The 12,907-nt window shown below is 36.1% G+C and overlaps 1 protein-coding gene across 2 annotated transcripts; it reads left to right on the top strand.

Annotated features, from left to right (window-relative positions):
* The first annotated feature begins 113 nt into the window (after positions 1–113).
* Positions 114–12,231, top strand: LOC138316116 (pyruvate dehydrogenase phosphatase regulatory subunit, mitochondrial-like). 2 transcript variants are annotated; one of them, XM_069257625.1, is made up of 18 exons: positions 114–221; positions 746–1,038; positions 2,214–2,341; positions 2,898–2,979; positions 3,634–3,715; positions 4,470–4,551; positions 4,951–5,072; positions 5,622–5,736; positions 6,453–6,605; positions 6,849–6,973; positions 8,045–8,237; positions 8,488–8,637; positions 8,902–9,032; positions 9,327–9,469; positions 9,788–9,989; positions 10,610–10,699; positions 10,957–11,136; positions 11,346–12,231. In XM_069257625.1, exons 2-18 carry the CDS (start codon positions 782–784, stop codon positions 11,637–11,639), a joined length of 2,529 nt encoding a protein of 842 aa, XP_069113726.1. In that variant the 5' UTR covers positions 114–221; positions 746–781; the 3' UTR covers positions 11,640–12,231. The 2 variants fall into 2 exon arrangements, with proteins under 2 accessions (XP_069113726.1, XP_069113727.1); XM_069257626.1 differs by lacking the exons at positions 114–221; positions 746–1,038 and adding an exon at positions 1,556–1,650.
* Positions 12,232–12,907: the final 676 nt, after the last annotated feature.

Below are 12,907 nucleotides of genomic sequence, written 5' to 3'. Positions count from 1 at the left end.
AATGTATAGAGAGCTGCAGAAATCACAACTAACATCCACAACCACGTTGAGCCAGACTTTGAAAACGCCCGCCAGCAATGTTGTGTACTATACTCGTTTTATGTTCCAGAACAATGACGTTAAACCGATTTAACCAACCATGCATGCCAGCAAAGTTCATCTGTAATCATCCACGATGTATGGGTAAGACACAGTCGATCATATTCAAGTTGAATTGAACCGTAAGTAGCATACATCCATCTAATATATTCTATTATGTTTTATAAAGCACATATGGAGGGAAAATATTAGCTGTCGTTGCCTTTTTGAATTTTTGAATTCCGAAATGAATTAAAACACAATAATTCAGACATAACACGTGTAACTCAATCTTCAGGCTTTAGGTAAATTTCATAGTTGGCTAATGATAAAACTGAATTGAACTGCACTACATACACATCGTCTGTCATTGAGGATTTACATCCATGCGTAAAACTTCGTTGTTGATCACAACCCTTTCCTTTAAAAACGGGAACCCGTGATGAGCTTCATATCATTTAAACACGTGGCCCCTCAGTGGGTACATGTACATAAGTAATACAGTAACTTTTATACGTTCTAACAAATTGAACTAAATGTTTATATATATGTGTGTATTGTGTTTGCATTATCCTAACAATCCAAACGTTTTATTGGCGGTCATGTGTTGAGTTATAACTAAACCCCTCCCACTTGTAATCTATTCTCGGTCATTGTTGTTTTGTAGCCAAAGTCAAGGTCAGAGTCGGGACTAAACACTGTCATGTTACATTCACCGACAATGAACAGAATCCTATCAAACCCTCATAAATTACTCCAATATAGAATATCGAAGCAGGTAATTTACCCCCGGAGGACTTTCCTCAAAGGAGCCATAAGTAATGATGACAATGCAGTTTCGCCTGATGTCCCCGGCAGTGTCCGCGTTGTGATTGGTGGGGGAGGGATTGTCGGGGCGTCAGTGGCTTACCACCTGGCCGAGAGGGGGTGGACAGATGTAACGCTACTAGAACAGGGCAGGTAAGTACCTACAGAGTGTTTGTAGACGGATATATACTACATGACTTATAGGGCCTATGCTTACGACTATTTAAATCAGATAACACGCATTTATTTGTTTAGAACAATGCATTATGCGTTCAAAGGGAAAGTATTTACAGAAACCACATTCAGCCAAGAACCTTTCAGAGTAACGATACAATTGATACCATGAACCAGTGTCGCAGTTTCTGACAATGTAATGTAAAATAGGGTTTTGATTTTCACTGATTCGATTAATGATATCTCAAACGGCGTTAGAACATTGTTTCTGAGATGTGATCATTTAAAATGAATAGCTAGTTTGTTATTTCACATTGATGACCGACTCAAATGTCATAACACAAGCAAAACTTCCAGTATGATTTTCTTTGGTAACATACAATAAGTTTTCTATGCAAAAAACATCTGTAGACATTCTAAACGGTAGATCGCCAAACATAACATGTATGCAAAGAAAAATTAGAATTTTGTGCAAAAGGAAACAAATATAATTTGATTGTGGCAGGTCAATCCTGACTAGATATAGATACATGGATGTCAAACCTCGTCAGTCATACCCGAGATATAATAGTCATTTCAACCTTTTTCATAGTAAGTATGACGTATATATCGCCTTTACTATGTTTATATGTTTGTCGAGCTTTGATGGTAATTATAACGGTGATTTACATACTTGACCTACAGAGATATTACAATCATTTTACAAGTGTGAGAGATGTCGATTAGCAACCCTGGAAATGTCAGTTAATGTAGACAAAATATAGTATGAAGAGCTTATCTGTTCGTATCTCTATAATAAACACACACACCTTAACAGATATGGCCTTGTCCTACACGATAAACCAGATCTTACAACTATCCCTGTTATCACACTCTCTGTCAGGTTTACATGTCACATTTCCGTGCTATAAATACATAAAAGATATCCATAATAAGCTCCAGCTTCTACCATTATAATGTAACGTTAAGATGTTAAGACATTGTTTACGATTTGCCACGATTTCCACGAATAGGGTCCCAATAGACCATGAAAACTTACAAAAAACAGAAGCAAATGTCATTGCAAATGGCTTTGTTTGTACCTCCAAATGTTGACTTGGTTTTAAATGTGTATTTTAGAATCAAAATTTCATTAATGCCACCGCCTTCCCTAGGTTGACCTGTGGGACGACATGGCATGCTGTGGGACTGATCGGACAGGTGCGCGACACCCTGTCCACTACCAAACTGATGGGCTACAGCAGACAGCTCTATAACAAACTAGAGAAGGAGTACGGTGTTGGTGGGTTTTTCTCCTGGGAATAGATTTAATACCAATGATCTGTGTCACTTTTAACATGGTGACGACCATTGAATGTTGATACCGGATGATTTCACCATATAATATCAATTGATAAATGTACACATCTATTTGACATTGGCAATTTATAAAATGTATTAAATTAATGTATAATAACTGTTCGGATAAAAGGCCATTATCTGTGTCTGTTGATGATGCACATTTAAACACCTCTGCGTAGAAATCGTATATTTCCAGCAGATATACGATTTCTACGCAGAGGTGTTTATTTATGTTAATTTGGGAAACCTGCATAATGTTCATCATTAACAGGCAAAGATAATGGCCTGTTATCAATTGGAACATTGTTCTCAGTTTTCTGAATTGTTTGCTAAATAATCATCAATATTTCTAAGTTTGATAAGACAGATATCTTTAATTAGATGAACACATTAAGGAAAAATATAACTTATATATAATTGACTCTTTTTTCAATCTATTTCTTAGACGTGAAAACAACAAAAGAAACAGTAATATGCTCTCTCTTCTCTGTCTTTAGGTCTGAAGGAATGTGGAAGTATCACTGTTGCCCAGACTTCGGACAGGATGACACTGTTACGACGAAGTCACGCCATAGCAAAGTATAACACATATATAAAAATATGATAAAGATATATGATAGTTTTTCCACGTTTGTATTATTATATCACAAGTATGATATAAATATAAAAAAACTACTATTTTTTCTGCTCATAGCCATCCTTGGCACATGCAATCAAAAATCGGCTCAATAAAATCCATCTTTAATGTCTCAAGTCGGATATTTTTTTTCTAAAAGAGAAAATATTACATAACTTCTTTTACTGAAGAACAAGTCTTTGGCTAAATATATCTATATATTTGGGCAAGTGTGGAGACCTCTCCCGTTTCAACAATTTATTTCAATTCAAAATAAAAAATTTTTACCGTGTGTCTTTTTCAATGATTTTTATGATATTTGATATTTGTTGTTTGAATTTGATTTATGAACTACGAGCTGTGAAAGTATTTACATAAAGTAATATGGTAATTACATGTATAAGCTTCACTGACTGTTTTAGATGAAGTCGATATGGGTATGGCTATTGTTGGTTGTGGTGTTGGTGGTAGTAACTACTGATGTATATTGGCCGTAATGATGTAATGTAATACAATTTAATAAATGGAATCATGTTTCAACTTATTCGTAATATATCATTTGCATGCGGCGTTCAATTTGTGTTATTCAAGTGTTCTAAATATATTTCTGATTCTAGAGCTGCCGGTGTAGAGTCCACATTGGTGACGAGATCCGAAATACAAAATTTGTGTAAATGGATTCGAACCGATGACGTTGAGGTAAGATTTCACCTTTATTCTCATCGCATTTACTAAAGCATTTGTCGCTTAAAATAGTCGCTTATCGTACTTCTCATTGTCGGAGATCTATGTTGAATGTACTTCACTACAGTACATTTTACCGTGGGTCTCTGATGATGCGTTCTTTTCGTACAGAAAATACTCCAGAAATGCTTCAATAAAGTATACAACAAACACAACTATGATTTCTTACAAAAAACCGTTCTAATGTTTCGCTCATCGTAACACCTACGGTTTATGTTTATCAATTATCACCATCTCTCACAGTAAAAACTAACGTGAATATCTGTTTATCTCTCAACCAGTGATACTAAATACCTTTACAGGGTTGCTAATCTGTCTAAATATCACTCAGGACGCGAATCAATGTATGATGAAGACTTATTGATATAAGTTAAACATGCGTATAAAGCATCAAAACACATGTTTTTATTAGTTTAGTGTCTGCATTCTCTTTTAAAACAAGATATTGTATCGGAATATCAAAGCAACATACCGGGCATATCTTACAACAACAACAAAAAAGTAATCATAATTTTTTAGCACAATCAAATTTGAGGGGATATTCAGTAGGTTAATACAAATAATTGGCGCATTCGGTATATTCAACGAGAGAAACTACTGTATATGTAGCATCATTTTAGCGCAGGGATTCAGATGCAAAAAGCGCCGTTACAGTACCATACTTTTGATATTTTGTATACTTGCTCTATTTTTATTTCCATGTTTCCAGGGAGGACTATGGATTCCTGGAGACGGAGCTTTAACTGCGCCAGATCTGGCTATGGCATATTCCAAGGCCGCAAAGTCGAAAGGTATTCGTACCTCTCCTTCAACTTTACACAACTTCTGACCAACCCTGCGTATGCTGAAACCTCTTCATTACGTTTCCAGAATCTTGTATATGAAAACCACCCGTTTGAAGGATGATACGTATGTAGATACGACTAGCGCAATGATGACAAAAGAAAGGAATGTGAAAGTCGTTCAATGATATGGAACATGATTCTTGGGGAAAACTAATAAAGATATTAAGCAGTAATTATAAGCGATAGGTGACCGAAATATGTCGTCGGTATTTGAGGACGACCATTAGTAAATGATGAACTAAAATGGCAATAACTTATCATTAGAAGTTTCCGAAAAGGCAATTGTAGGAAAGGTTTTCCACTCAAAGTGGTGATGTATACCATAATTATTTATAACAATTCCAGGTGTAAAGATCCTAGAGGGAGTGCAAGTGAAGAGAATCGATACCACTAATGGTCAAGTGTCCGGTGTTCTGACGTCACACGGGGATATCAGATGTGAATACTTCATCAACTGTGCTGGACAGGTACGATTATCTTATACTATTCTATTGTGTCTCGATTGGTATATAGCGTTGAAGAAGAAATTCCATCCTCAGTGATACAGACGATATACATGTATTCAGACCACAAATGATATATTTATGACATTGGGTTACGAGAATGGAAGTCGAATTCATATCTTCCTGGTCTGCTTTCCGAAACATAACATTACAATTGTATTTACTCCTATTGTATTTTGCAGCTGTTAGTATCTACTATTTGTTGATATACCTTGTATACGTTTATCATTTATACCCGACTTGATATTCCATTCTTTCACTGGATTTCACATTCATTTGACCGGTGTAATAACTAAAAGAAGACTTGCCAGTTCGTGGTCGACTTCATTTTGTTATTTTTCCCCACTCTTCGCTTTGCATATCCTTTTTTTTATGTTGCAACAATTCACTAAATCGAATAATTGTTTCGCCATTATAAAAAATAATGCTTATACATGCAAATTAGCAATATATAGTTATATTCCAATTGACAGTGTGTTTTGCTGGTAAATCGTGATGGCATTATTGTTACAGTGGGGTAGAACCCTGGGCCAAATGTCTGACCCGCCTGTCAACATCCCACAACACCCACTGGAACATTTCTACATCGTCAGTCAGCCCATAGAGGGTCTCGATAGGATGATGCCAGGTACAGTCGGACATGTAGCGAACAACCATACCCTTATCATGACGTATACGCAAGTGAAAAATATCGATGATTTCAATGCTTGTATGTGAATAAGAAGTTTGTTAACGGATTTATTTTCGCTGAAATATTATTTCTCCAAAAAAATCGCGAGAGATCGAACTGTTTTGCAAACAATTGTACAAAACGTATTTATCACATAATCCGCCAGATATCTAGTGATTTCACCAGGGTAATATTTTTGCGTATGTCACTAGTGTAATATGACCTGAAGCGATGGTAATTGACTGGAAATTCATTGTGGCGTCAGACAGAAACAATAAAATGGCGTCAGGAAAAATGACGTGACGTCAGGATTATGAAGACGGCGAGACAAAATTGCGGCCTCTGCTGGATTCTATGTATTTTATGTATTCACGGTTATGCAGAAATAATAAAATAAAGTCACATTCAAGAAATATAAGATATGCGAAAAGGAAGTGGATATGATAACTAAGCAAGTGTTGCAATGCATTTGTTATTTGGAATTCAAAGAGCACTTTTAAAGCAAATACTATTATTATTATTTTCAATTGAAGCTAAATGATCGTTGCAAAGAGAATGTTCAAGGAAGCGGTATCATTGGCATTGGTATGTTTTTCTCTGTCAAAGATAATCGTTGCCGTTATGAAATTTGAGATAATCACAGAGTGGTGAACCCGATTATTTTTTATGTGAAGTGGTGAGAGACTATGACGGCTTGATTTACGCCCGTGAGTGGAGTGGAGGTATAATGACCGGAGGATTTGAACCGATGGGCAAACCTGTGTTCGGGGAGGCTATACCAGACAAGTTTGAATTCCAATTATTACCCGAGGACTGGGACCACTTCCGTATGTTTTGTTCACATAAGCTTAAAACAAATTCTGAATTTTTCATAAATAAATGATTCAACAAAAGAATTCATAAAATCGTACCTAGCACGATGTTTTGAAAGTGTAACATGAAGAATTGATACACAGAAGGTGAATTACATATGAAATCAGTCCATACAATCTATGTGGAAATTCCTGGTATCAATATATCCATAGTTTGTCCAGACCTGAACTATACACTTTTCTTGCTCTCCTCTACAGAGGTTTTGATGGATGGGATACTGAACAGATTCCCTATACTAGAGACGACGCAGATACGACAGTTTGTGAATGGCCCAGAATCCTTCACTCCAGACAACACATGGAACGTGGGCGAATCTGCAGAGGTAACGTACAGTACCAGTCTCCGCAAACAATGATTGCTGCATAAGTCTGCACCAAATATTTTTTATTGCTATCTCCAAACTACAATCCACAAGATATCCTTAAACTTAAAGTTGTATTTCTTGTAATTTTCGCTGTAACGATATGTCGTTTTAACATTTGATATTTGAATATGGACATGCAACTTGATGATTTAGCTCCCCAAAACCATATGTCAGTCTATAAAAGAGCCGAAATCTAGGGATCATATATTCCTGGTTGTGAATAAAACGCCTTCAATCTCCGCCATATTCAGTACCTTCGAGTTTTGCACGTGGTGATCCAGGTAAATAGCGTAAGCGCACATGTGTTTGTTTACGATTTCCTTCTGGCTAATATGAGCAAATCGTACTGGTTTATGTCCACAGTGCGAGCATTTGAAACATCTAATTCACACATTGCCGTAATTCAATATTGTGTGTATAAAAAAATTGTAATGTGCGAGCATTAGTTTCTTCGTAGATCCAGTCTGCTATGGTCGACAACGTGTTTTGTTTACGAAAAATTGTTGACACTTTTCTTGGTTTCATAGTTTCACAACTCTCGTATTACTTCGAGATTGTCGCGACGATGTTCGGAAGAGTTCGGCATCTTTCGAGCCTATTTTTTACGTGTACACGTTAAAAAGATTTTTTCCACTTTTATAATTAAAATACTTCCAGTGCTGCAACTTAATAAAAAGTGGTAAAATTAGAAAGTTTAAACCTTGGATAGACGGAGAAAAATGTGTATAGCACCTATACAGCTTTTACTATGACAAAAAGAGCGAAAGTGATAGACCATACAATTTTAAATATTATATAAAAAATCGTGATTTATGTAAATAAACGTATTTTGTTTGACTAAATATGTGGGTTCTTTTTATGTCCTTCATGTCAATGATGTGTTCAGTCAATGTATAATTACTTTGCTAAAATAACGTTGATCATACACAAGAAAGATAAAATAACAATATTGAAATTCTAAAATGGGTTATAAGACCTTATGTATATAGGAGAAGACTATTACAACCCCTTTTCGTCTAACTGTAACAGATAAAAAATTACTTTGTGACCACTGGAATGGGTTCTAATGGTATAGCGGCGTCGGGAGGTCTAGGCCGACATATGGCGGAACTAATTACTGGGGAGGCTACCTCCATCAACCTGTCGTCCGTCGATGTAAAGAGGCATGCTATACAACAGGGGGATACCCACAACCTAGCCGAGAGGTGCGCGGAAGTCATAAGTGAGTTGTCGCTATATTTTACAATATCTATGGTACATAGGATGGACGAATTAAGAGTTTTTAGAAATTCAATCAATGTTGGTGTAAATGAATTAAGGTTATATTAATGCTTCATTTAGCTTTAGAGTATTATACTGTATGAATAAAGACCCGCCCATCCTTTGATGCACGTCTCTAAACTGATTCTTTAAGGCTCCGATATTTTCTAATATAATTTCCCTTACCTTTAATGCTGTTTTTATGTGTATAGGTCGGTATCGACTCCGTTACCCTGACGACCAGTATAAGACAGCTAGAGGACTGATAGTTTCCCCTCTTCATTCCAAACTACTGATGGCAGGGGCGTGCTTTGGAGAAGACAGTGGCCATGAAAAACCTCTTTGGTTTATGGAAAATACAGGTAACATAGTGCTTGACAAGAAAATAAGTCAACGGCAATAATATTTACGCTACTAATTCAAATATGACACGATAAAAGTACTGGATACAACGTAGACATTGCTTTCATCAACAGACTCAGTAATTCTTTATGGACAACTTGCCACAAGCGATTTAAAATAGTTTTCTATGAAACTTATTCATGTAAAATGTACAGGCCTGTGGAGAATAACGTTGAATTTAATTTAATTGAATAACATGTAAATTGTATTTGTATTTCTCTCAGATCCCTACAATGCGGCCAGGGGTACGTTTGGGAAGCCCTCATGGCTAGAGCCAGTTCGTGCCGAGTACATGGCTTGTAAAGCAGGTGTGGGAGTATTTGACGTCTCCTGCTTTACAAAGATTGAAATCAAGGTATACCATAGTCGAATCAAAATCATCCAGTTCTGTCAAAATCTGCAGATTATCTTACTTGAAAGGGGTATGTATATAATCACTAGAATATCAACATGCAATGGACCTGAAAGCCATATTCTAGATTGTGGTTGTTGTATCCGTCATTATTGCCATGACTACGATTAAGGAAGTATGTGTTTACTAATAGATTATTTAGCATTTAGTAAACTATAAAATATGCGTAAGAACATAGAATCATTATTTATCATTTTGGTGGAGCATTCATTGACGGCTTTTCTTACATAATAACAGGGTGATGAGGTTAACGAAGCACTACAGGCGCTCACGTGTAGTAACATCTCCACCAATCAGGGAGAAGTAACTAAGACTGCCATGCTCAATACTCGTGGCGGATTTGAGCTCGTATGTGATGTCATCACAGCAAGTAATAACAGGTACAATAAGTTACACTGATTCTCATTCTATAATACATAGTTCCCTAAATGCATTTAAACTTATATATACTAAGTTTAATTTATTAAGCGTTTTTTCTATATTGTATATATGTGTGCGAATGTACATTTACATAAAACTGCTTTCTTCTAGTATTTATGTAAAGATTTAACTTCATCCTCAAATCCAGTATTAGTATCACATTATCGAAAACAGTATCTATATCATAATTATGTTTTAATGTGCTTTAGGTTAGCTTACACATGTTTACAATGTATATAAAAAGCTAAGCCAATACTTTTCTCCTTTTTTCTTTTCAGTTTCATTTTACTTTGTCCTTCGACACAAAAGTTCAGATGTATGACATGGGTACGACGGCACGTTCCCCAGACAGTAGAGGTCAAGGACATCAGCGATATGTATGCTGGATTACATCTGATAGGAGGACTTAGTATCAACGTGTTATCAGACTTCACTGACAGTAGGGTCGCTATCAACCAGGATAATCAACCGAGTTCACAGGTGATTGCATACAAGTATAACCTGATGTAGCGACCACCTCTTCTTAAAGACCACCTGATAGATAATACCTTTCTCCTAGGGTACTAGGTGGCACATTCAACACAAATTGGCCTGTGATAAAGACCACTTCGCTACAAAGACCTTTTTCCTTTGTCCCTTGAGTGGCCTTGCAAAACTATAAATATACATACAATTATTTGAAGTGGGCTAGGATATAGACTCTTTTTTTTCATAAAAGCCATTCCCTCCACAATTCTTACGATATACCAGCTTGCATAAATTCATGTTTATCATTTGTAAGTAAACATGTTCGAAGTCAACCCATCTGATGCCAACAAGAGAGATTGGCGTATCGATCGATCATTGTAAAATATTTTATTGGGCATAAAGTCGATAATGGAAACGGGTATTGATAAATTGCAATTGAATACACAGATGTGCAATATTGATCACAGAAATGTTGGTTATTGTATGGAGATTTATTTTCATTTTTTTCCACAATAGATGTAGTCTTGTATTTGTAATGTTAGCCATTATCCTAAATCCAGATTAGTTCGCTGTCTCTTGCATACATAAAATTGTAGTTGACGAAATGTCGATGATAAGAGTTTTATATCTAGGTTGTAAGCATTGGACATACCAAGAACATCATTATTCTACGACAAGATTTAGCCGGGGTGATGGGGACAACTGTGCTAATTCCTCTAGAGGTAAGTTATACCATCACAGCATTAAGGCAGCATTCATTCAAAGGTAATTACATTGGACTTTTGATTTTGTCGAGATGATGGGGCCAATAGGCAAGTACAATGCCTGACTTTAGTAGAAATTCGATGTTATTTTATAACGCATGTGTTACCTTTTATCTATCACAAAGGGTTGAGATGTTTTAGGTAAACCCCAACTTTTTGTTCAGTTTATTTCCACAATATGACTAACTCCTTTAGCTATGGTTTTCTTACCTCAGGGAGCAACAGAAGTTTATGACATGTTAATGGCCAATGGGGATAAATTCGGGATCCAGAACGCCGGACATCACACCTTAAGGTTGTTACAAACAGAGAACAGCTATCCGCAGTGGCTGAAAGATTTCTCATCACGTGACACACCCTTGGTAACCGGTATGGCGGACATGATTGATTATCAGGTATTTAACGCATTAATGTATGTTCATGTCGATTTGAATTTAAGATTAAGAAAATACACAAAAATGTATTAAATATTGCGTCTGCAATTTCTTTACTTACTTGAAATAAAATTTCCATTTCACTATTTAACATATAAACAGTGAATGCACAGTATGGGATACATAATGTAATCAACAAGGTTTTTTTTTTATTGATTGGTTTATTCCAGAAGGAACATTTCATCGGAAAGGAAGCAATAACGGCAGCAAGCAAGAAACCAGACGCCTGTATCATATGTCTGGAATTGGAAGGCTTCAATGTTGAAGAGGATCCTTGGGTATGGGGAGGAGAGCCTATCTACAGTGATGAGGCGATTGCTGGGTCTGTATCCTCAACGGGATTCAACTTTTCAAAGAACACAGTGCTGTGTATGGGGGCTGTATCGATACCTGGAGATAAGCTAAAGGATAGGTCCTTCCGAGTGGATGTCAGCGGGAAAACGTATAAAGCAGTTTTAAAATGATCATTTGATGATGAAAATTGTTCAAACTAATTTCTATATACTATCATGGGTTTTACATGCAAACGTATGGATGAAGTCACGAACAGACGAGTTTCATCATAGTTTGGTCTTCGGTGTTATTGAACCATTAAAGTCCCAGTTTTGACGATATAATAAAGTTTACTTTGAGTAAATATTCTGACAAAAATAGGGCATGTGCATTTCGTTTTCACCTGGGAGTTCAGGACCTTATTTAGTAACATCACGTTTTAAAATAATTATCCAAGAGAATACCAGGCTGTTTTCATTCAATGGACTATTAGTAACAATTAAAATACCAGACAGATACTGATCTTCACACATCGGCAGTTGGATCAGTTTAGAAGAGACAATTACAACAATTTGTGACTAATCCCTTGTTGATCGTATATTGACAATAAAAGTGTTTTAATAAATGGAAACATTTGTCAAAATGGCACGCAATAAATTCCTCACCTTTATAAAGACGCGAAGAAATAAAAGGTTTTAGTTTTTATCGGTCTTATTCGTATTATGACATATTTAGAAGAAAATATGTATGCAACACAAAAAGTTGATAAAGCCGTTTTTCTAGCACATGAGTTTGTCTTCTTTCCAATTTCTTGACTCGGTGGCATAACTTCGGACATGTGGATAATTGTTTCTAAAGACGGTCCCCTGTCGTAATACTATACTCTATAATAATTAGCAGTGAACAGGATATATACATGTACTTCTCTGCTGTTGCAAATAGATTTATCATTCCCAATTTCTTTTCGCCATATATAGTCCATCGAAGTATGATCTTGACCAAAGGTCTATGAACTTCATTCAATAAATATATAGTTGTTGATGTCTAGAGTTCACAATTTTCATGTCCTCAGACCTACAAATGTTCACTTTGTTCCTATGTGTCTAAATACTGGACCATCTTGTTGTTATTGCATTGCACCTAAACTTTATGACAATGTATAAGGCTACCAATCTGCCAACATTGATGTGTTATGTCTGTTCTGACTCTGGCCAGATTCTAAAAGTTATGTGCTGGCTGCAAGTCGGTGGTACTTGCTCTGATTGCAGTTGTTGTGACCAATCTTGTGTAGTGTTGACTTAAGGACTTCTTCTAGATCCCTGGTTTTTGAGACCAGAAGGATATAATATTTGGACTGCAACTCCCAATCCATCTCCAGAGATTTTCAGCATTTTTTTTACAATGTTCAGAGAGTTGTTATAATAGTAGCAGTAATGAACGAAGAAATGGAGAAATATCC

The sequence above is a fragment of the Argopecten irradians genome, chromosome 2 (assembly GCF_041381155.1).
Source record: "Argopecten irradians isolate NY chromosome 2, Ai_NY, whole genome shotgun sequence".
Lineage (NCBI taxonomy): Eukaryota > Metazoa > Mollusca > Bivalvia > Pectinida > Pectinidae > Argopecten > Argopecten irradians.
Note: the sequence above shows the minus strand (reverse complement) of the source record. Positions and strands in the feature narration are given on the sequence as shown.